Below are 24,144 nucleotides of genomic sequence, written 5' to 3' on the forward strand. Positions count from 1 at the left end.
GGGCTTCGATTTAGTTGGGCTCCCGTTCGTTGGGCTATAGCCCAACTAAATCGAAGACAAACGTCAATTCTGACAACGTAAAATTTTTTTCGAGGGGCTCGTGGATGGTGTTTTTAGGTTTAAAATAAATTTTAAATGAATCATTTAAATAAATAAAATCGAATATTATTCAACAAAAACAATATTTATTTTAAACGTTTCAAACAAAATTAAACAAACCACGTAAATTCATTTTCAACAAAATGGTAGAGTTCTTCAACATGCTCGTTTTAGCCATTCAACTTCAGTGATTTTCGAACGTAGCGCGTTCAAACGGCATACTTCTGCAACATCATGCTTCATATAGCGAACTAGGCAATCAATTGACTTCATTGCATCGCCAAAATCAGGATCTCCGGTACTAGTAATGGAAGTATCAAACGAATTACTTCCATCTTCTGTGTCTACCAACCATTCTTCTTGCATTTCAGGTTGATCATTCTTGAGAACTGATGACAAAATCTCGTCATCAGAGAACGCTTCACTGGTTACCCAATCTGGATTATGATCAGCATCATACACCTGATCTTTGATCCACAGATCAATATCTTGCTCAGATGTTTTTGTTCCTGCCAAACTGTCAATCCTGGACACAAGCGCTTTGAAGTCATCATCGGCCGCTTTCGAGTCTCCGGCAAACCATCGATCAATTTCTTCCACGAATTACGTATAGTTTTGTCAGATATCTCCTCCCAAGAGGTTGCCAACCACGAAATACACTGTTGAAGATTAATCTTCTTCAATCGTTCTTCGAAACTAAAGAGGAAAGTACATAAATAAAACCTCAAATAGAATTTGAATTTAAATTTTGAAAAAGCACAGACGAAAAACTATCGTGCGCATAGTTTTGTGTTTATATTTGGAATTAATTACAAAAAAATAATGTTTAATATTTGGAAATTTACCTTAAGTGTTCGTTTTCCAGAATTAATGCGAGCATCAGTTTTCTTTTATACTTTCGCTTGATTGCATTGATGACCGCTTGGTCCATCGGCTGGCATTCAGCAGTTACATTTGGTGGGAAGTAGATCACTTGAATCAGTCCATCGTCACTCTGTAGAGATTCGTCAACGTCATAATGACTGGTGCAATTATCAAGAACCAGCAATGCCTTTGGCTCCAATCCTCTCTCGGCCGAAAATTTTCGAACAGCGGGGACAAACTCTTCGTGGAACCATTGACGGAACAACAGTCTGGTCATCCAAGCCTTTTTGGAATGATTATATGAAACGGGAAGTTCTTCGATGTTGATTCCTCGTGGTTTTGCAGCAGTGCAAATGAAATACAACGGAAGCTTTAGGGAACCATCTATGTTGGAGCAAGGCATAAACGTATACCTTGTCTTGTTTTGCTTCCGTCCGCTTGCCACGGTCTCATCACAGGTAACGACAGAGCGTGTGGCTAGGAGCTTGATGAACAAGGCAGATTCATCTGCATTAAAGACTTGGGATAGTGATAGCTGCATTTCCTGAATCTTCTTCTGTAGAACCTTCTTGAAATTTAGGTACGCTTCAACGTTTACCGATGCCTTTTCTCCTGTTACGGCTTTCACGCGCAATCCAAACCGCTGCTTAAAACGATGCATCCAGCCATCCGAAGCAGAAAAACCGTGCACCGCATAGAGCCCCCGGTCCTGGAACATCTTAAACAGCAGCTCCGCCTTTGCTTTAAGAATATCCACTGTCAACAAAATGTTGGACTGCCGCTGCTTTAAAATCCAGATGTAAAGAGCTTCTTCCAGCAAAGGGAACGTCTGCTCTTTCAATGTTTTTCGATTATTTTCACCATATTCCTTGAACTTGTCCACCGCCTCACGAATTGTTCTTTCTTTTGGATTATTCTCGTGACCGTAGAAGATCCTACGCCGTACTTCTTCCCAAGAAAGTCATGCGTACCACCTCCTGCTTCAAAATCTTCAATTATGCGAACCTTCTCCACCAGCGTCAGGAAATTGCTCCTCCGTTTCAGGTTAACGTTCGTACTGGATCCTTGCAAACCATCCATTTTGAGCCTGGCGATCGAAATGTACGTATATTAAATCTACGCTAATTTTAATATCAAACTTCATTAAGAACTTACCAATTAATCCAACCTAGAACGAAACTCAACCACGAATGAAATAAACGTCAGTGGTGTGAAAACTTTTCTGCGTTTCCCATAACAACAAACAATCGGTGTGACCCTCGATCGATTTTCGACTTTGACAGTTCAGCCCAACGAGTGAAAGTCTTTCACAAATTGGGCTAAGAGCTTAGTGCAACGAGTGAAATTCGACTGTACCCCTCTCCACGTGGACATTTCTTAATTTTTTGGAAAAAAAGACGGGTGGGTAATGTCGGGGACATAACCGGAGTGACGTAGGACTATACAAAGGGGACAGCTTTTGTTAAATATATATTTTAAATATATTGTTTTCTTTTCTTCTCCTACGTGAATACCTACATATCTACCTGAAAATTGGATTAGTTTACTGATTACTCTTTATGAACATGTTGATGGTTCTGAAAAGAACCTTTGGTGTTGTGTTTTTGTTATCACTCGAGATTCCTATCTTGTTCGGTTAAACCTTCCTGTTTAGCTATTGCGTTTGCCACTCGCCACAGTTTTCACAGTTGGAAAATTTCTTCCCATCCAGCTTGTGACATGTTGTTCAGTAAATTACATTTAACGTGCCGGAGAAACACTTTGCCACTCAATGAAACTAATTGTTGCCTTGATGAGCGCCGAACCGAAGCTGCTCTGTTCTTGATGCGGGTTTTCTGATTGTCGTGAGCAGCTTTGCAAGCCAACTCGAGCACTCCGACGGCCGAAACTCTATAATCGCTTTTAGGTATACTGGTGCTCCGGCACCAATCCGTTCGGCCTAGTTACCCTTGCGGAGCAATCAGTGAATGCGACCAACAGGGAACTGGAGACCTGTACGGTTCGAGTGAGACTTTGCCTTTCCCTTAACTTTTCCTCCTTTGTTACGTCCACGATGCCGATGCCGTACAACCACACGGGTTTACGGTTTGAAAGAAAATAAGATATTTTTTTGGGGTCCGCGTGTTTTATACTCTAGCGGTACACACTCACAGGATAGAACCAAAACGGCAGACTCAGCCAGAGGGGCGAGTCCAACGAGACGAACGAATGAGCGTTAAAAGGGAGCGATGGCAATAAATACATTCATTACGATTTGTTCGCTCGTTGGATTCACATGCAGGCTAAAAAGGGTCCTTTTCAGGATCACAAAATTATCTTCAATCTAAAGAGTTTATTGTTTTGTTATCACTCGATGTCCCCATCTTGTTCGGCTAAACCTTTCTGTTTAGCGATTGCATTTGCCACTCGCCACAGCTTTCACAGTTGGAAAATTTCTTCCCATCCAGCTAGTGACATATTGTACAGTAAATTACATTCAATGGCACGTCGCATTATCACTACTCAGTGTCGGATTGGAGGTAATTTTAACCTGTAATTGAACATTTGTGATGACAGTGGTACAGTGTCGACTTTCAATGTGGGGTCGTAATTTGGACCCCGAACTCTATGTTTACAAATATGTCTAGATTGCTAGCACATTGGTGGTCATATCTTCTTGATTCTGCGAAGCCAGTTATTGTTTACGTTGAGTTGTTTGTTGCATGATTTTTGCGTGTTTTACGTGTGTTGTGCCGCATCTAATTGAGCGTGCGGTGTTCGATGTGAAGGCTGTTGCCTCTGAGAACATTAATTTAGTGAAATTCTTGTGATAAAGCTTAGTGACTTTTGTTGTGATAATAGTGTTGTGCTTTGCTGTTTTGTTTTGTTCCTCTCGATCAACTATCGCACACGTCCCATCGTTCACTTTTGTGGCAACAGCGCCATCTGTTAACTAGTAGCAGAAACAACTTGCACTCAAGCTTGCATCCACTGTATATTGGTCAAACCACAGACAAGAGAACATTACACATCACAATGGCTTGTGCACAGTGCCAGAAAGTTGTTTCTAACTCTGACCGGATTTTTTGTCAAGGATACTGCGGTAAACCATTCCACATGATTTGTGCCAAAGTCGACATCCCGCTTTTGGATCAGCTGGGGCTTTATGCAAACAATGTGTTTTGGATGTGCAATTGTTGCGCCGAACTATTCAAAAACAGCAGCTTCAGAAACATGATCGACAATGGAACAAGCGGTTGTTCTGAACCGAAGGAAATTGTCTCGCTGAAGGACGATATTGCCAAGCTTAGCCAAGTTGTAGAGGGTTTGGCCGCAAAAGTCGATGCGAAAACACTGGCTCCTAACAAGTCGACAGCGTGGGTAAACGCGAAACGGTCTGCTATGGAATCAAACACCCCTAAACGCAGGCGCGGTGACACCGGCAGTCCTATTTCCAGCCCTACGATGCCCAGGACCTGTGGAACCAAGCCAATGAGCGGTAAAATCAAAACAGTGCCGCTTGAAGACGATATTCTCTGGATCTATCTCTCAGCTTTCGACCCCCAAACGACTGAAGCTGAAATAGCATCTCTGGTTCGTGAATGTTTGGATTTGGGCTCTTGCACTGAGCCTAAAGTTATAAAACTGGTTCCTAAGGGCAAGGAGCTCAGCGCAATGAACTTCGTGTCTTTCAAGATTGGGATCAGTTCAAAATTAAGATGCTCTGCGTTGTCACGAGACTCATGGCCGGAAAATGTCATATTTCGTGAATTCGAGGATCGTTCAAAAAACCAGCTCAGAATTACCAGGATCAATCGAATTCTACCAGTGGAACCACAACCATCAGAAGGAGATCCAGTTGTACAGATGGACGCTTAATACCCGGCATATCACCGCTACCTCCATCGCTTCATTCTTTAGGAATACTGTGCACCGCATCTTCAGGTCAGATACCGGGATGCAAACTTGCCGCACGCACAGTGGAAGCCCCTAATCTGCCCATCACAGTCGAGCCTCTCCATCCAGTGACCTGCAGCCGTCCCGGTCCTGTGTTTGGGATCGGAGAAGGGGTCTTCCAAAAAGAAATGGCAGGCAAGTATCCAGTTTCCTCAAGATCTCCGTACCGTGATACTTCTCCTAGTTGCAGCAGTCAATGTCCACAACAACCCGAACTTACCCCTACGTACCGAACACTGGGATGCAGCCAGATACTGGGACGCAATTCTGCCACAAGCACCATGGGAGCTCCTAATCCGCCCATCACAGTCGAGTCCTTTCAACCAGTAACCAGCAGTCGTCCCGGTCCTGTGTATGGGATCGGAGAAGGGGTCTTCCACCGTGCCTCTCCAGGCAAGTACCATCGTATTAGCAACTATTCACTCCCTGAAATATCCCATAATCCCAGTTACGACACGCTGCCACCGGAGAATAATCACGACCGCGCAGTAAGACTTCACGTCATCGAAGGGCATCAGCAACGCAACGTCCCCCGACATGTAACACGTGACTCTAACCGGCTACTGATTTACTATCAGAACGTTCGGGGGCTGCGCACCAAAATCGACGACTTCTTCGCAGCTGTATCAGAATCATATTATGACATTATCATTCTTACGGAGACCTGGCTAGACGACCGTATTTTCTCTCCGCAACTGTTTGGAAACACGTTCACCGTTTATCGTAACGATCGTAATTCACGTAACAGCTCCAAATCACGCGGCGGTGGTGTTTTGATAGCCGTCTCATCCATGTTAGGCGGTTTCATTGATCCTACTCCAGTGTGTGATACTCTCGAACAGCTTTGGGTCAAAATCCGGATAGAAGGTTTGGTCGTTAGTATCGGTGTTATTTATTTACCACCCGATAAGAGAGGTGATCTCAGACGTATTGAGAAGCATATTGATTCCATCGGAGCCATCATTTCTCAGCTTGAAGCACAGGATGTTGCATTTGCGTTCGGCGACTACAATCAGTCTGGTTTAGTGTGGAATATCCCGTCGAATGCTCCACCTTCTGTTGACTGCTCACGATCACGTTTTTCGACTGCTTTCTCGGCCTTACTCGATGGATTCTGTTTCCATGGTCTAACGCAGATCAATCCAGTGCCGAACAGGAATGGCCGCTTGCTCGATCTAGTGCGACATTCTCTAATCCTTCGGGAGTGCCTCAAGGAAGCAACCTAGGTCCATTGTTGTTCTCACTATACATCAACGAAGTATCCTTGATACTTCCAACTGGGTGCCGCTTATTCTATGCTGATGATGTGAAAATTTATATGGCAATCAGGAACGCACTAGATTGCCATAGGCTTCAGGATCTGGTCAACCGCTTTGAAGAATGGTGCTTGAGGAATATGATGTCGCTCAGTATCTCGAAATGCAGCACTATTTCGTTTCACCGGAAGCTCAAGCCAATAGTGTTTAACTACTCCATTTTTGGTCAAGTTCTGTCGCGAGTGAGCCACATCCGTGACCTTGGAGTGACCCTTGATAATGCGCTCAGTTTCCGACTGCACTTCAACGAAATTATTGCTAAAGCCAACCGGCAGTTGGGATTCGTTCATAAAATTACAAGTGAATTTCGTGATCCACACTGTCTTCGATCTCTATACTGCTCGCTAGTTCGATCTACACTGGAGTTTAGTGCAGTTGTCTGGTGCCCGTTTCAAACTAACTGGATTTGTAGGATTGAGTCTATTCAGCGGAAATTTGTGCGACATGCTCTCCGGAATCTTCCGTGGCGGGATCCACTAAACTTGCCACCGTACGAGGCTCGTTGCCAACTCTTGGGACTGGAGACGCTGGAAAGGAGACGTTTCAACGCTCAGGCTATGTTTGTCGCCAAACTTTTGACCGGAGAAATCGACTGCCCTGCACTGTTGGAGCAAATTAATATGTATGCGCCTGAACGTATTCTTCGTACCAGAAACTTTTTGTATCTTGAGAGACGCAGTGTGAACTATGCGTTGCACAATCCTGTTCGTTTTATGTCAGTCCGTTTCAATGATGTGTTCGACTTATTTGACTTTAATATCTCTTCGGACACCTTTTACAGACGACTCACTCGTAGATGAAATCTTTGTATTGTTTTATTTTGTTGGACCATTGTATTTTGATTTAGTAGTGTCGTTTAGTTTTAAGAAAATCATTAAGACCAAGTGTGAGTCAGATGGTTTAAAGAAAAGAAATAAAGAAATAAAGAAATAAAATGTCCAACTAAATATGTCGCATTACAGGTCCGTCCAATTAGCTAAATGTCGAGATAAGTGTAAATTACTGTACTTTCAATCTAGAAGCAATTTAAGAATTGGTGAAAATCAATAAGCTCAGAACAACTGCCAAATTCACATACTCATCACATCCTGGCAAACAAATTATGAACAAATCAATTTGTGTTTTATTATTATTTTGGATATTGTTTTAGAAAGCATTGAACTGTATTTCCTAAACTGTTTTTTGGAAGGTTTAATGGCCCTGAAAAGCGCCTTGTTTTATGGAATGGTTCCAATTCAGAAAACTTAGTACTCGTGGTTTTGAAAAAAACCATTTCGAACGCCCTCGATGCCGCCTTGTTCTGGATTTGCCACCAAAGCAGTTTGTATAAAGAACAAACTTTTTTCTTCTGCTACTTGATGCCGTTTTGCGATTGCGTTTGCCACTCGCCACTCGCTGCATCTGCCTGTTGTTGTCTTGATGTGTTCTGTTTTGAATTCGGTTTTTCTTATCGTCGCGAGCAGCTTTACCAGCCAACTCGTTCACTTCGGCAGCCGAAACTATATAACGCCGGCTAGGTGGACTGGTGCACTGGTACTAACGCGCTCGGCCTAGCTACCCTTGCGGAGCAATTGGCGGATACACCTACGAAGAACTGCACACGTGCACGGTTCGAGTGGGACTTTGACTTTCCCTTAACTTGTCCTCCTTTGTTACGTCCACGATGCCGTACAACCACACGGGTTTACGGTTTGAAAGAAAATAAAATATTTTTTTGGGGTCCGCGTGTTTTATACTCTAGCGGTACACACTCACAGGATAGAGACAAATCGGCAGACTCAGCCAGAGGGGCGAGTCCAACGAGACGAACGAATGAGCATTAAAAGGGAGATGGCAAAAAAATACATTCATTACGATTTGTTCGCTCGTTGGATTCACATGCAAGCTAAAAAGGGTCCTTTTCAGGATCACAAAATTATTTTCTATCTAAAGAGTTTATTGTTTTGTTATCACTCGATATCCACATCTTGTTCGGCTAAACCTTTCTGTTTAGCGATTGCGTTTGCCACTCGCCACAGCTTTCACAGTTGGAAAATTTCTTCCCATCCAGCTTTGTGACATGTTGTACAGTAAATTACATTCAATGCGACGTGCCGAAACGCCACTCAGTGTCGCATTGGAGGCGATTTTAACCTGTAATTGAACATTTGTGATGACAGTGGTACAGTGTCGACTTTCAATGTGGGGTCATAATTTGGATCTCTATGTTTACAAAAATGTCCAACTAAATAAGTCGCATTACATGTCCGTCCAATTAGCTAAATGTCGAACTAATAGTGAATTACTGTACTTTCAATCTGGAAACAATTTAAGAATTGGTGAAAATTGAATAATCTGGAAAGTCCTCAACTATCAATAAGCTCAGAACAACTGCCAAATTCACATACTCATCAGATCCTGGCAAACAAATTATGAAAAAATCTATTTGTGTTTTATTATTATTTTGGATAATGTTTTAGAAAGCATTGAACTGTATTTCCTATACTCTTTTTTGGAAGGTTTAATGGCCCTGAAAAGCGCCTTGTTTTATGGAATGGTTCCAATTTAGAAAACTTAGTACTCGTGGTTTTGAAAAAAACCATTTCGAACGCCCTTGATGCCGCCTTGTTGTTGATTTGCCACCAAAGCACTTTTTTTTCTGCTACCTGATGCCGTTTTGTGATTGCGTATGCCACTCGCCACTCGCTGCAACTGCCTGTTGTCTTGATGTCCACCGAACCGAATGTGTTCTGTTCCGAATGCGGGCTTTCTTATCGTCGCGAGCAGCTTTGCCAGCCAACTCGATCACTTCGGCGGCCGAAACTATATAACGCCGGCTAGGTGGACTGGTGCACTGGTACTAACGCGCTCGGCCTAGCTACCCTTGCGGGGAACTTCAGATCAACACTGTTCGAGTGGGATTTTGCCTTTCCCTTCACTTTTCCTCCTTTGCCATGTCCAACCATGGCTGCTTGTGTTGGTTTGTTGATGTGATGTGATGCGAAACGATGTGGTGTACGGAAGGAAGGAAGGTGTTGAATTATAGAGACTTTAAACTTTTGCAGTTCATTCGTCTCTAGCCTTGAGAAAGGCCCTTTGAAAACTCTGCTCTACTCTATTACTCTACTCCAGCGCTACCACCTCCGCCCTCTTGCCTTGAGAAAGGCACTCGATCCCTCGCCGTCCAGCCCGTCCAGCAACGATGTTGTCCAGTCGGTGTCCACACAAAGAATGATCGTTACGGCAGCGGGGCGGGGATTTTTAAGCTGACTGGCTGGCTCGAGAATTACGCATGTGTGAGACTGCGACCAATGTTTCGTTCATTTTTTCTTTTTCCTTTCCAATCGTGCTTCATTCTATTTCGCTGCTGCTCTGGTTGCCCGTTTTGGTCGGTACGATTTGAGGAGCACAAAATGGACCAATCAAAAATGGGCACATAGTGCATTTGGACAATGCTTGATATTTCACAATTATTCAATTATTTATCTCAAGAAAAAGGAAATGTTATTCGTAATGATAGATGCGTAGATATATTTCCTATCTGTTCAATTCCACCCAGAATCCTTCCAATTAAGCCGTATTCCAACGGGCGGTGGGTGGACGAACACTCGTATTGGGTGTGCGATAAATCACACAATTCAAACGTTCAATAAATACCACGCACTTGAATTAGCACAAAACAACATATATTTTCATTTACAGGACTATTTACATTTATTTTACAGCAAAATCAAATTTGAATTATCGACGAACTACACTCAACAGACTATTCTACGGTACTATACATCTATTCTTCTACTCTACAATCTATCTCTCCTTTCTTCCTATTTTATCCACTTGACGAAAACCAAAACAAAACACCACACACATTTACGGCACTCACTGCCGTTCTCGATCGAGTGCACTCTCGTTGTTGTATTGCTGTTGTTTCCATATCGTTGTAGCTCTTTTCTGTTGTTCTCTGAGCGGTTATGGTTTCATCAATCCAGGGATGTAGTGTTGGGTGGATGATAACTCTCCAACATTCTCACCCACCCTGAAATTTCCGAAATTTCTGAAATAAAAAACCTCTTCGACAGGAAAGGGAGTGGGGTGCAATGGGATTCGAAGCTATGGGTTTAATTATCACGATCCTCAATTGGTAACATACACAGTTTTTCCACCGGACGCTTCATTATACCTGAAGAAGTTTTGAGCGTCACAACACGCACAACTCCATCGTCCCCCGGGTGAACCTCAACAATCCTCCCCATTTTCCAACGCATAGGGGGCTGGTTGTCATCCTGAATGATCACCAGCTTGCCAACTGCGATATACACAGGTGGTTTCCATCGCTTCATTCTCCCTTGCAGCTGTGCCAAATAGTCTCTGCGCCATCTCTTCCAGAAATCCTGTAGACGTTTTTGAATCAACTGCCATTTGTTCAAACGATTACTGGGAACTGCTTCTATATTTTCTTCCGGGATCGCCTACAGAGAAGTTCCGATCAAGAAGTGGGCAGGCGTCAATGGCTCTAAGTCGTTTGGATCCTCAGACATCTGTGTCAATGGCAATGGCGGAATAAATAACCGTGCATATTCCTCTTCTTGAAATGAATCTCCGTAATGCCTGTAGAAATCGGTCGGTAGATAGGTCACTTACAAGCTCTAAGTGTACCGCCTTCGTACACATGCAAACGAAGATTGCTACATAGGCCTTCACTGCTGGTCGTCGTGGGGCTACCCTTAGGTAAAGTGGTCCAAAGTAGTCAACGCCCGTTCGTGAGAACGGACGAGATACGGTGTCCTGTGCTGATGGCAGCTCTCCCATAAATTGTTGTATTGCAGACGGCTTTGCTCGGAAACACCTCTGGCAGTGATGCACAATGTAGCGAGCGAGATTCCTTCCGCCCAATGGCCAATAGCGGAGTCTTATAGCTCCTAATAGTAGTTGCGGTCCTGCATGAAGCAGCTTCTCGTGGTAGTACCTTATAATGATTCGCGTAAAATGATGCCTAGCTGGCAAAACAACTGGGTGCTTCGTTTCTTCGGATTCCGCTGAATGCTTCAGTCGTCCTCCATCTCTTATCAACCCGTCCTCGGATATATATGGGTTGTACCATCGAAGCGGAGATTTTCGGGGAACCCTTTAGACAATGAAATCCATTCTAGATGAAAACATTCCTGTTGCACCCTTGAAATTAGCAGCCTTTCTGCCTCTTTCAACTCGATTGCGGAAAGAAATCTCGTGTCCTTACGAGTATTTCTTGGTTCACGAAGCAGTTTCATCAACCTCAGCCAATAAGCTGTACACCGGATTAATGCAATGAACGATCCAAACTTCCCAAAATACCAATCGTTGAATTCCACCATTCCAGAAGCAATGTTGGTTACTACTGTACGACGCTTCTCTTCCTCACCTTCTTCAACCGTAGAATTCTCTGGAAATGTTGGCCAATAATCGGGACCCTTCTCCAACCAAGCTGGTCCATGTCACCAAACCTTGTTCTCAACGATGTCCTCAGGAGATATACCCCTGGAAATGAGGTCCGCAGGATTCTCAGCTCCTGACACGTGTCTCCACTGACAGCCAATGGATATCGTTTGGATTTTCGAAACCCTGTTAGCGACAAAAACATTCCAAGTGGATGGGGAAGCTGCTATCCAATGAAGGACACACGTTGAATCCGTCCAGAAAAACGTTTGCGCTGCTATTCTCGTCGAATCACGAATCTTCTCGTACAGTAAAACCGCAAGAAGTGCCCCACAAAGCTCTAATCTCGGGATGGATTGGGTTTTCATCGGAGCTATCCTTGATTTGGACGACAGTAATCTGACCCTAATAGTTCCACTCGAATCCATGCTCTTTATGTAGACACATGCTCCATATGCCTTCTCGGACGCATCTGAGAAACAATGTATCTCGACGAGGATCGCATCGGGTATGATCACGCAGCGTTCAATGCGTATTTCGTTCAATAGCGGTAGTTGTCGGTGATAACATCGCCAGGTCTCACCCACCGTCGAAGGGACTGGGTGATCCCAGTTCAAATTTTCGTCGTTCTCATCCTTTAACATCCACAATAATTGCATTATAATCTTGGCTCTGGTTATGACAGCACCCAAGAGACCAAGAGGGTCGAAAAGCGTGGCAATGACTGATAGAATTTTTCGCTTGGAAAGTCCTGTGCTGGTGTCCAGTATCGGAATGTTGAACTGGAACCTGAAAGTGTCGGTGTTCGTCATCCATGTTAGGCCAAGTGTCTTCACTGACGGATCGGGCTCCACGTCTCGAATCGCTAAGGAATCTTCTGCGATTCCCTCCAAAACCATCGGATGATTTGACGCCCACTTCCGGAGGTGAAAGCCACCGGAATTCATCATATTGTCGAGTTGAATCCTCAGCTCGATTGCTGACACTACTTCATCTGTACCGGTGATGATGTCGTCCATGTATACATCCTCGCACACCGCCCTTGCTGCTAATGGAAAACGACTGCCTTCATCCATGGCTAACTGCTTGAGAGTACGAGTAGCGAGAAATGGTGCTGGCTTAGTACCGTACGTTACTGTGCCCAACTCGTAGGTCTCCGGCTCATCGTCGGGAGAAAAATGCCACAAAATAGATTGCAGGGATTTATCCTTTGGACAGACGTTGATTTGCCGGAACATCTTTTCCACATCGGCAACGAGCATGATCTGTTTCGTGCGGCACCGAATGATGATCGATCGTAAGTCTTCTTGGATCACTGGCCCCACCAGCAATCCATCATTCAACGATACTCCTGTTGAGGTTTTACACGAAGCATCGAAGACCACCCGTAGTTTTGTGGTAGTACTGGCTTCCTTGACTACCGGGTGATGAGGCAAATAACACCGTTGAACCTCACCAGAAACTTTTTCAACCTTACGCATATGACCGAGTCGAAGATATTCCTGCATGAAAGCCAAATACTGATCCCGTAAGTTGGAATCGCGTGATAATCTTCTTTCCGTTCCCTGAAGTCGACGTAGTGCGATTTCCTCGGATTTCCCTAGTCTGCTCAGAACGCCATCGTCCTTGGGCAAAGCCACTGTATATCGACCTCCATTTCACGCTTTACCGTTTGCTTAAAATGTTCCTCACATTGAACTTCCTCCGGTGAATAATGATTTGTTGATCCAATCTCTTCACATTCCCAAAATCTAGCAATCAAGGACTCCAAACTTCCCGAAGCGGATATGTTGCAGTTGACCTGAATGGATTGACTTGGTACCGACAAGCCTCCACATACTACCCAGCCGAAGACTGACTCATTCAGTGCGGGCAGTCTCTCACCCAACGAAATCTTTCCACCAGTTCCAAAAAATTCGAAGAAAGCTTCTATACCCAAAACGATATCCACACCCTTGGATTGGAAGAATGCAGGATCGGCCAGTTCAATGCCCTTTGGAATCGACCACCCCTTTGTATTCACCGTCAAGGTCGGAAGATTCACCGTGACTTTCGACAAAACTAGGAAATCCATGTCTCGGCAGTATTCAGAAACTCGTGACTGTACCATCGCTCGAATTCGGTGTTTGACTTGAGTCGCTGCTTGTCCTATTCCAAGAACCGATATGTCCACCCTTTCTCGGTTGACATTCATCCGCTGACTCAACCGTTCGGAAACAAAATTACTTTCGGACCCTGAGTCCAATAATGCTCGGGCGGGGAACCTCTGACCGCTATCATCCACCAATATGACAACAGCCGTAGCCAGTAACACCTGGGATGAGTACTGCTGCGCAGAACAAACCGCTTTAGTTGACACGTTTGCTGTTTGTGTTGAACTTGATGCCGATGACCTTGTTTCCTTGCTATGTTGCTGATGGTTGCCCCTTGCGACCACCGTAACTTTCGTGGAACCTTCTCTATCGATCTTGAAGCAGACCAACGACCCTTGCAAGTCCGACAGGAAAACCTTGATTTGCAATCCTTCGCCTGATGTCCTACCCTGAAGCAATTGCGGCAGAGCGAATGGGTTCTCAATAATGCGTCTCTTTCCGCTACCTCTTGACGTTGAAACACTGGACACTGATACAACGGATGATCTCCTTTACATGCCACACAACGTGCTTCGGAACCTTGCACGCTGCTGTAACTTGCCTTTGTAGACGCCGGTCTTAGTTTCGAATACTGTTGTGGTCCTCTGGAATCCACCGATTTACTGGGAAGAGATTCGAGTACTTGAACACGCCGCCGAATGAAATCCGTTAAATCAGACAGCGTGTCTTGTTCCTTAGTCGACGAGAATTCCTCCCAGCCCCTACGTGTTACTGGGTCGAGTCGTGCTGTGAGTATATGAACCAGCAATAGATCTTTGTAGTCCTCTGGTTCTACCACTTGATCCAAATTTTTCACGACCCTCTCGAATCCCTCTAGTAGTGTGTGAAGTTCGCTGACCGATTCCCTAGTCAATGTTGGAAGATGAAACAGTGCTTGAACTTGACGCTTCCGCAACTGTTTACTATTGTCAAACCGCTTCAACAACATTTCCCAGGCGATCTGATAGTTGGCCGTCGTAATTTTCAGCGGGTCTATCAGGCTCTTCGGTTCCCCCTGAAGACATCCCTTGAGGTAGTGGAACTTTTCCACTGCTGGCAACTCAGTTTTATAATGGATGAGCGAAGTGAAGAGGTCACGGAAACTCAGCCACTCATCTATATCCCCATTGAACGACGGTAGACTTATTTGAGGAAGACGCACACGATCAGCACCAAAAACAACTGACTCGTTTGTTCGGACGGACTGCTCTAGTACCAATGGACCCTGCAACCTTTTGGATTTGTCTACGAGGAATGATTTGGCTCGATAATATCTATCACTGAACTCCTGTCGTTCCTTATCGTATGATTCCTCATCCGCGAGATAATCCTCATGTGCCCTAATCTCAACTAAAGTGTCACAAAACTTCTCCCACAGTTCATCAATTTTCTCTAAACGGATGTCAACATCCGTAACCGTTGACGTTTCCTCATAGTCCTCCACGAAACGCCAGATGTCGTTGAAGGAAGCCTGGACATCGTTCAACCTCACTATGAGCAGCTTCAGCGAAGGAGCCTTCTTGGCAGCGGTTATCATTGGCGGCATGTTGATCTCACGTTATCGGTACCGTTAGTGAAAAGGGATGAAATGTGTTGGTAGTAATCGATCGAAGTCCTAGCTCCGCTAGGCATATACCAGTGTAGTTTACCTTAAAACGTAAACGTGTGCACCAAAATAATTATGGTATGCAACAGCGCAACATTGAATCCTTGATCGTCACAAGAAATAATGATCTTCACGCTCCGACAGGACCAAGGGTTGGGAGAAGAGGAGAGGTATGCTATGTAGTTTTCCGTAAACTAACTTCGGCGGACATATACCGTTCCAACTCACCCACAGAACCAATAGTCGTACCAATTCCAAAAGATAAGTTGATTATGCTCCACAGCAGCGAATATATCAATCCAATATCAATATTCTCACAGGGATCAGTGTATAGGAATGAGTCGAAGAGGATATATTTATTTAAAATTGTGTATTAATCTTGCCTAGCTTCGGCACATATACTGCTCTATGCACTCACCCAGGCAAAAGTATTGTTGCACTTCCTCTTCTAATCTCTCCTATCGTCTTATACTACTGTCCTCCTCAAATTAGACGTAGTGGGTGGCAGGTGTTGTTGATTTATTTTATGCTCCTCTCCAACAGCAGGTATCCACAGTCGATCAATCTTCGGTGTATCGGCTCGTACAATTCAATTCTCCAAGCTGACAGCCCTCGTCAGCGCGATCCAATTCCGTATAAAATAATGTTGGCGGGTCCAAAGTACCGAGAATAATTCGGTGTTAGTATCCAATAGTGCGCTAGCTTCGACTGGACATATATTTATTTGTTCTCACTAACCTGAGCAAAAAATAATGTTGCTAATGTCCAGCGTATTGTTCTCCTCCGATATATTGCCTTGTGTAGCTGATTCCAATGGCCGCAGTGCTATTCGATTCCTTTCCACAATATCGATGATGATGGAAACGATCGATTCGGTGACTTCCACTAGTCAGTGCTCCAGACGGTTCCAGATCCGGTTCGAAGGATCCGGAATGTTCAATTCCACCCAGAATCCTTCCAATTAAGCCGTATTCCAACGGGCGGTGGGTGGACGAACACTCGTATTGGGTGTGCGATAAATCACACAATTCAAACGTTCAATAAATACCACGCACTTGAATTAGCACAAAACAACATATATTTTCATTTACAGGACTATTTACATTTATTTTACAGCAAAATCAAATTTGAATTATCGACAAACTACACTCAACAGACTATTCTACGGTACTATACATCTATTCTTCTACTCTATAATCTATCTCTCCTTTCTTCATATTTTATCCACTTGACGAAAACCAAAACAAAACACCACACACATTTACGGCACTCACTGCCGTTCTCGATCGAGCGCACTCTCGTAGTTGTATTGCTGTTGTTTCCATATCGTTGTAGCTCTTATGTTTTCTGTTGTTCTCTGAGCGGTTTCATCAATCCAGGGATGTAGTGTTGGGTGGATGATAACTCTCCAACACTATCAATTGATGCAAACACCTTTGCGATCTATTGAGAAATGCTCGAGTTATAAGCGTTCCAAATCTTGCATTTTTTCCTACTTGTTCAGTGCCTAGATTTCCATTTCACCCCCTATATCTTCCGGTTAGACGTAGTCCTACGTCAAAAATCGAGGAAATAATTAAATTATGTTTTGCCATTTGCCACCAAAACCATTTTAAGTTAGTTTCTATTTTCCATTCTATAGTTTTACATTGAAAGAAATATTAGCTTCTTTAATAGCGGTTTGTTCTCATTTTTTGATTTGTTATCCAACATGTCTCGTGAAGTTATTCGTAGAGTTTCTTCCAAATTCCATTTAAGTTTTTATTACGTTATAGATGTTATCTTTATATTATTGTTTATTTTTTTAAGACTTTCAGCTCTCCTCTCTTCTTCTGAGACTAATGGGCTAGTTCGCCTCCGCAAATGATCTCAAAAGGTGCCATGAGGTGTATTTAAAATTAACTTTTTACCAACATTAATAGATCTGATATACAGAAATGGATAAACAATTTAAATTTTTTGTATCACTAGAATTTCAAAACATTTACACGTTGAGTTCTTTCGCCTGGCTGGTGGTTTGGCGAGAATGTACGATTGGCATGACTCCAAACCAATGATGGGGAATCCGAGCCGTTCGAAGATGCCGACTGTTCTTGTTCCGCTTATCGCGAAGGAGAAGAAACAAGGGTTGATTTCTTATTCAAATTTTGAAATACAAGTAGGCATTTTTCAGAAAACAAAGCTGTGCAGCTGTTCATATATGCTTCCGTTGATACCGTTAAAATTCCAGGGGTTCTTGTATTTCAGGAAAACACAAACGATGTGTTCGATCAAATTGCGAACAAATCGCACAAATCACAAAAAAAAAACAGCCAGCGGACCATTTTTCGCCGTTTAATTACCGGCTATGCCTCTATATTCGATGACCCACATGAGGACTGCATCCGGTAGCAGATATCCCCTGATGGCATGTATCCATGGTTGACTAGACCCAGCCGCACCGTAACCATCGATGACGCTAGCCTAGTCGGTAATTATCAGGATAGGTTTGGTTGGTTGATAGTGGCAGCTGCAAAAATTACGGATGCTTCGGCCGAGAATGCCTGGCGGATGTCGGCGAGTTTAGAGTTTGGAGAGTAATTGTTAGCGCTTACCATGAATCCAACTCCTTGCATCCCTATGGATCCGTCCGTGTATCGAATCTCACATTTGTTTCATTTTCCTGAGACAAGTTCGGGAAAGGTTTGCTTCAGGTCCACTTAGCTCATCCCAGCTCTGAAGTTGTTTCAGATGGTATTTTCCACTCACCTCCGCTGCTTTAGGCGTGGAAGTTCTGGAGACTATTGTTGCGTTCACGAAGATATCAAACGGAGGTTGCTCAGTGCATGTGCGTTACTCTCATAATACATAATACATAATACATACATAATACATAAGATACATAATACATAAGATATGAAAGAAAATATGGATGTTCAATCGGGAAGCACTATTAGACAACTCAACTCTTTTATTGAGAAATACGACTTTATTTATTATTTAACGTGTCCACGTGGAAATCATCTAAGCCCCTTTCCACCTCATCGTGGACAAGCGTGGAAGTCTAAGCCTAATAATGATTACCTTATGATTCTCATCTGGCTTCACCACTTCAGCTTTTGCGTCACCACTCCCCTGTCTATATACAGCTTCGCTGAATCGTGGAGTCTTTCCGGGTGTGTGGAAGCACTATTTTGTGTTTCCCATCTTCAAAAAAGGAGACAAGTGTAACGTAAGCAACTATCGCGGGATAACGAACTTACGCAGGAACTCATGGCAACGTACTCTGCTTCAGTAGAAGACATCGCTACTGTAGGCTGTTTCTTTGATGACCAGGCAACAATGTTCCCGTGAACCTTCAGCAAAAATCCGGAAACACACTTGCGGTCTGATTCATCACTAGCAAAGTCTGCATCAACGTAGGCAGATACTGTCGCTTCCTTTGGCTTCCTTCGGTAAACTAATCCCAATTGCTTCGTTGCTTGTAGATATCGTAGGACTCGTTTTGCATGTTTCCAATGCTCATCACCAGCAGCGTCCTGGAACCTTGCCAAGTATCCAACGATGAAAAATATGTCCGGTCGTGAACCCATCATGATATACATTAAGCTACCGATGAGCTCACGGTAAGGGTGTGCACATTTTTTATCTTCCCGCTTCAACTGCAGTCTTGATTCGACAGGCGTATCAACAGGATTGCAGTTCTTCATGCCGAAACGCGAAAGTATTTTATCGATCTGTCCTGTCTGAGACAGCCTCGTCATTCCACGATCCAGATCCCTGTTGATCTTTATTCCAAGAAAGTGGTGTAGCTGCTTCATATCTGTCATCTCAAATTCTCGCATCAGCTTGTTATTCACACGTTCTATATCGTCTTCATTCCCAGCAGCAATCAGAAGGTCATCTATATATACCACGATGTATATCTTACTATCTCCACGAGCTTGAACATACAATCAATAATCATGCTTTAATCGCGTAAATCCAAAGGTAATCAGGAACTCGTTGAAACGGCTGTTCCAACACCTGGGTGATTTCAGACCGTAAAGCGATCGATGCAGCAAGCAAACTTCGTCAGAACGCTGCTCTACCCCCTCTGGACACCGCATGTATACCATCTCTGTGAGAATACCATTCAGAAAAGCCGTCTTGACATCTAGCTGGTGAATCATCATTTTGTTCGTCGTTTCCTCGAAATCAACGTGTCTCTTTTGTGCGTAACCCTTCGCTATCAACCTAGCCTTGTAGCGTATAGGCCGACCAACAGCATCTGTCTTCACGTTGAACACCCATTTGCACGGTACGGGTTGAACGTCAGCAGGGCGTTTAACCACGGTCCAAGTTTGGTCTTTGCATATCGCCATCAGTTCGTCTGGGATTGCTTGCCTCCTTTCACGCTCGTTCGGATGATCTTTAACATCAGAGTAACATTCCGGAACCTGTAGGGAATTCACACCAGCAGAAAGGGCTCTAAATTGAATATAATCGGAAAACCAACCTGGTCTCTTGCACTCTCGACCACTAGACCTCGGAACATCAGCACTAGGTTCGTTCCTTCCTGATTGTAGCGAGAGTGCTGTTGTGCCTTCCTTGTCGACTTCTTCCTTTTCAGCATTGGAGCCGCCGGATTCTCGAACATCATTAGCGTTCACAGTCGATTTTACAATTCTCTGCTGTCTTTCCACTTCCCCCTCTTGCTCGGGAATTAGTGATACCTCCTCCGGAATAATCAATCCAGAATCGACGCCTTCGCCTTTGAATGGAAACGCTGCTTCGTTGCACCGAACATCGCGAGCCACAAACATTTTTCGCGATTCCTGATCCCAGAGACGATATCCTGTTGGTGCGTATCCGAGCATAACACACTTTCGTCCGGTTGGATCCAGTTTACCTCTTTTCTGCTTGGGTATCCAGGAAAACGTTTGACATCCGAACACTCTCAGCTTATTGACATCCGGCTTCTCTCCATGCCACCGTTCCGTAGGCGTTTGGTTACCACTAATCGCTTCAGTTGGGCTTCGATTGGTAATATACACTGCATTCAGGACCGCTTCTCCCCAGAGATATTTTGGTGCATTCGACTCCAACAGCATTGCTCTCATATTTTCGACCATGGTGCGGTTGAAACGGTCCGCCATACCATTTTGTTGAGGTGAGTATCCCACCGTTGACTCTACTTGAATTCCCTTCTTCTCGTAGTAGCTGCTCCTTTGAGAAATACTCGCGTCCAAGATCACACCGCAGGTTTGCTATTTTCGTTCCGAATTTAGCCGTCACCATCGCTTCGTAAACCTTGAAATAATCGTATACCTGATCCTTTTTCTTTAGTAGATAAACAACTCCGAAATGCGTGTAATCGATAACCATCTGTTGTTGCTGGGGTGATTTGCCCACACACATCCGAGTGTACACGCTCCAGTGGAGTCCCGTGCCGTTGAACGATTGCCTCACCATATTGGCTTCAACACATGCATTACAAAATTCGGAATCGCCTTGGACATCGCCCAGTACACCATTTTGGAATTCTTCAGCTTGAGCAAATTCCTGTAGCTGATGCCCATACCGCTTATGCCAAAGCTGCAACTCTGCGTTGCTATCGGCCGCTAACGCCGATCCATTGGATAAACGATTCATCCGCAAATAAAAGAGATTACCCTTCAACGTCGCAACACCGATGGTTTCGTCATCTTTTGTCAATAAAGGGTGTGTCACATCAAATTGCATCACGGAAAAAACGCTGTAGAAATTCGCCCAGAAGACCGATCCTTTTGAAAATTTTAGACAGTAAAATAAAAACTATTAAACAACTTTTGGCATTTTCTTTTTACTCATACTTCGAGCCCAAGCCCGTATGCTCGCACCTTCCTCTTTACCCCGTCCATAAGGTTCTGTACAACGTCAGGTTGTAGTTTTTTTTTGAACAGAAATCCATTTTCTCTTGAAGTCCGCCTCCGATTTGACAACTTTTGGGTTCTTCCGGAGGGCTTGCTTCATAATCGCCCAATATTTCTCTATTGGGCGAAGCTCCGGAGCGTTGGGCGGGTTCATTTCCTTTGGCACGAAGGTGACCCCGTTGGCTTCGTACCACTCCAACACGTCCTTTGAATAGTGGTACGAGGCGAGATCCGGCCAGAAGATGGTCGGGCCCTCGTGCTGCTTCAATAGTGGTAGTAAGCGCTTCTGTAGGCACTCCTTAAGGTAAACCTGCCCGTTTACCGTGCCGGTCATCACGAAGGGGGCGCTCCGCTTTCCACAAGAGCAGATCGCTTGCATCACCATGTACTTTTTAGCAAACTTGGATAGTTTCTACTTGCAAATCTCCTCCGGAACGCTGAATTTGTCCTCTGCGGAGAAGAACAACAGGCCCGGCAGCTGACGAAAGTCCGATTTGACGTAGGTTTCGTCGTCCATTACCAGGCAATGCGGCTTCGTCAGCATTTCGGTGTACAGCTTCCGGGCTCGCGTCTTCCCCACCATGTTTTGCCTTTCGTTGCGGTTAGGAGCCTTCTGAACCTTGTATGTACGCATGCCCTCCCGCTGCTTGGTCCGCTGGACGAATGAACTTGACAAATTCAGCTTATTGGCGACATCCCGGACCGAACTTCTCGGATCACGTCTAAACTGCTTAACTACGCACTTGTGATCTTTTTCACTGACGGAGCATCCATTTTTGCCGTTCTTCACCTTCCGGTCGATGGTTAGGTTCTCGAAGTATCGTTTTAGTACTCTGCTGACCGTGGATTGGACGATTCCCAGCATCTTACCGATGTCCCGATGTGACAACTCCGGATTCTCGAAATGAGTGCACAGGATTAATTCACGACGCTCTTTTTCGTTCGACGACATTTTTCCAAATTTACGAAAAATTGACAGTGAAGCATGGCCAACGTGATCTATACACTCTTATTTGATTATAAGCGAAAGCTGAAGATATAATTCCTAAAAATTAAATTTCTACAGCGTTTTTTCCGTGATGCAATTTGATGTGACACACCCTTTATTGCACGGTTAGGCTTGAATTCGACGTGCACTCCCGCTTTCATAAGTTTCACCAGCGATAGCAGATTGTACTTCAGCTTTCTTTCGAACCATACATTTCCGAATGACAACGTATATCGATTTCCTCCGACATTCAACCTGCCCTTCACAGTGCCTTCCTTATTGGCTACCAGCACCTCACCGACCTTCGCACTGTCGATGTGAATCGGCACGTTTAGTTCGTGGATCTCCTGGAAATATTCATCGTTGCTGATCATATGACAGCTTGCACCCGAATCCAGCACCCACTCGATTTCCTGCTGGTCATTTGACACCTTTGCACCGGAAACAAGAGCCTTTGTCAACTGGAGTTCTTGCTACTTGAGCTTTAACGGAACAATTTTTCATCTTGAGACAGGTAAACTTTTTATGCCCAACCTCTCCACAAAAGTAACATTTACCGGGGAATTTCACTGATTTTTCACCACGCTTGTTTCTGGATTTGGCCGCCAACACTATTCCATCAGAGCCGTTTGCAGCACTCGAACTAGATTCTCTTCCAGAACGCTTTTGTTCCTCCGCTAGAAGGCGTGCTTTGACGGTCTCAAACTTGAGTTGTTGATCGTTCAAAATTTGCCGTGGTAAACAATTGGCTCATCATGTCGAGTTCCATTACCGTAGCGCCTGCGTCTTTCAGCTTTCTTCCCAGCTCGTCGAATCGTCGGAAATGATCAGCCAGAGACGTTCCCTCCTCCATTCGCAACAAAACCATCGACCGCTGGATGTACGTCTGGGCAGCAAAACCTCTCTTCGCAAAGGTATTTTCCAATGACGTCTACATCTCTCTCACTGTCTTCTTGTCGCGAATATACTCCAAATGACTGTCCGCAATATACACTACCAGAAGTGCTTTTGCTTTTCCAGAAACGCCACTTTCGCTCCCTGCTCCTCAGGGGGGTCATTCGCGATGGCTTCTTTCACATCGTGCGCTGAAAGTTGAGTCTCCACTCGGAACTTCCACGTATCGTAGTCTTTACCGGCAAATTGCACGATTCCTGCTTTCCTCGCACTGGACATTCTGGAACGACTGTTGCACTTTTCACTTGGTGTGACTGGGCCTATAACTGCTGGTATAAAAGCGTTATACATTGGTGGATTTATTCAGCAATACTGATGCTTAACCTATTGACAACGGTTCTTTTTATACTCTAGTGGTCTGCTATGGTTTTCAACAAAAGATAAGCTACGAATTAGAAACTTATTGTCATTCATATGAAATCGGCTTTTACTTTGTAAAGGAGTGGGCGGTTTTCCATCTGGTTGTATAGTTAACCCTCCTGTACTCGCGTGCAAAATCATAACACGTATACTCGCGCACGGTGTCACAGACCGAAAATTGAACTTCTCTGTAATGTTGCCATTGTGTATTTTTCAGGCTTTATTGGCATATATTTGAAGAAGAGGGTATGATTGAATGAAAAAACTCCATCTAATTCAGCCTTCTCAAAATAGAGTAATTTTTGATACTCCAACACAAATAACTAAATTCGAATTTTTCACTGTTATTAATTAAAAGTAAGCAACTGAATATAATTCATGGAAGTATAAAGAGCTATAAAATAACATAAAAACGGATTGTGTTTTTATTGGAGTAAGAATCAGAACATAGCATAACTGCATGCTCGAAACAAACATATTATTTACATTTCATGCACTTGTTGCGTGTTTTGCGGGTTTTTCTTTTATCAAAGAGAAGAATGTACATATAACGACCTTCTAGATAATTACCAGATGATAAAGGTTCTGGAATATAAAATTTACATATTTCTAATATTCTTTGTCT

At 44.0% G+C, this 24,144-nt stretch overlaps 3 protein-coding genes across 3 annotated transcripts; 1 reads left to right on the top strand and 2 right to left on the bottom strand.

Moving 5' to 3' along the window:
- Positions 1-527: 527 nt before the first annotated feature.
- Positions 528-2,043, bottom strand: LOC129766363 (jerky protein homolog-like). Its single transcript, XM_055766886.1, has 3 exons — positions 1,855-2,043; positions 945-1,792; positions 528-795 (listed from the first exon to the last, which is right to left on the bottom strand). The coding sequence occupies exons 1-3, from the start codon at positions 2,041-2,043 to the stop codon at positions 528-530; spliced, it is 1,305 nt and encodes a 434-aa protein (XP_055622861.1).
- A 1,935-nt stretch (positions 2,044-3,978) lies between these two features.
- On the top strand, positions 3,979-4,821 carry LOC129766364 (uncharacterized). Its single transcript, XM_055766887.1, has one exon. It carries the CDS (start codon positions 3,979-3,981, stop codon positions 4,819-4,821), a length of 843 nt encoding a protein of 280 aa, XP_055622862.1.
- Positions 4,822-10,312: 5,491 nt separating this feature from the next.
- LOC129766365 (uncharacterized) lies at positions 10,313-15,284 on the bottom strand. Its single transcript, XM_055766888.1, has 5 exons — positions 14,205-15,284; positions 13,299-14,148; positions 11,853-13,245; positions 11,675-11,792; positions 10,313-10,663 (listed from the first exon to the last, which is right to left on the bottom strand). The coding sequence occupies exons 1-5, from the start codon at positions 15,282-15,284 to the stop codon at positions 10,313-10,315; spliced, it is 3,792 nt and encodes a 1,263-aa protein (XP_055622863.1).
- Positions 15,285-24,144: the final 8,860 nt, after the last annotated feature.

This window comes from Toxorhynchites rutilus, chromosome 2 (genome assembly GCF_029784135.1).
Source record: "Toxorhynchites rutilus septentrionalis strain SRP chromosome 2, ASM2978413v1, whole genome shotgun sequence".
In the NCBI taxonomy this organism is placed as follows: domain Eukaryota; kingdom Metazoa; phylum Arthropoda; class Insecta; order Diptera; family Culicidae; genus Toxorhynchites; species Toxorhynchites rutilus.

Excerpts from the sequence above, each read along its gene's own strand:
- LOC129766365 (XM_055766888.1), bottom strand. The coding sequence starts at position 15,284 with ATGCCGCCAATGATAACCGCTGCCAAGAAGGCTCCTTCGCTGAAGCTG. Across the intron at positions 14,149-14,204 it reads CAGTGTTTCAACGTCAAGAG|GGTAGGACATCAGGCGAAGG; the intron begins GTAGCGGAAAGA and ends CAATTGCTTCAG. Across the intron at positions 11,793-11,852 it reads TTTTTCTGGACGGATTCAAC|GGTTTCGAAAATCCAAACGA; the intron begins GTGTGTCCTTCA and ends TGTCGCTAACAG.
- LOC129766363 (XM_055766886.1), bottom strand. The coding sequence starts at position 2,043 with ATGGATGGTTTGCAAGGATCCAGTACGAACGTTAACCTGAAACGGAGG. Across the intron at positions 1,793-1,854 it reads TCCAAAAGAAAGAACAATTC|ACGTTCCCTTTGCTGGAAGA; the intron begins GTGAGGCGGTGG and ends TTGAAAGAGCAG. Across the intron at positions 796-944 it reads CTGGAAAACGAACACTTAAG|TTTCGAAGAACGATTGAAGA; the intron begins GTAAATTTCCAA and ends TTTCCTCTTTAG.
- LOC129766364 (XM_055766887.1), top strand. The coding sequence starts at position 3,979 with ATGGCTTGTGCACAGTGCCAGAAAGTTGTTTCTAACTCTGACCGGATT.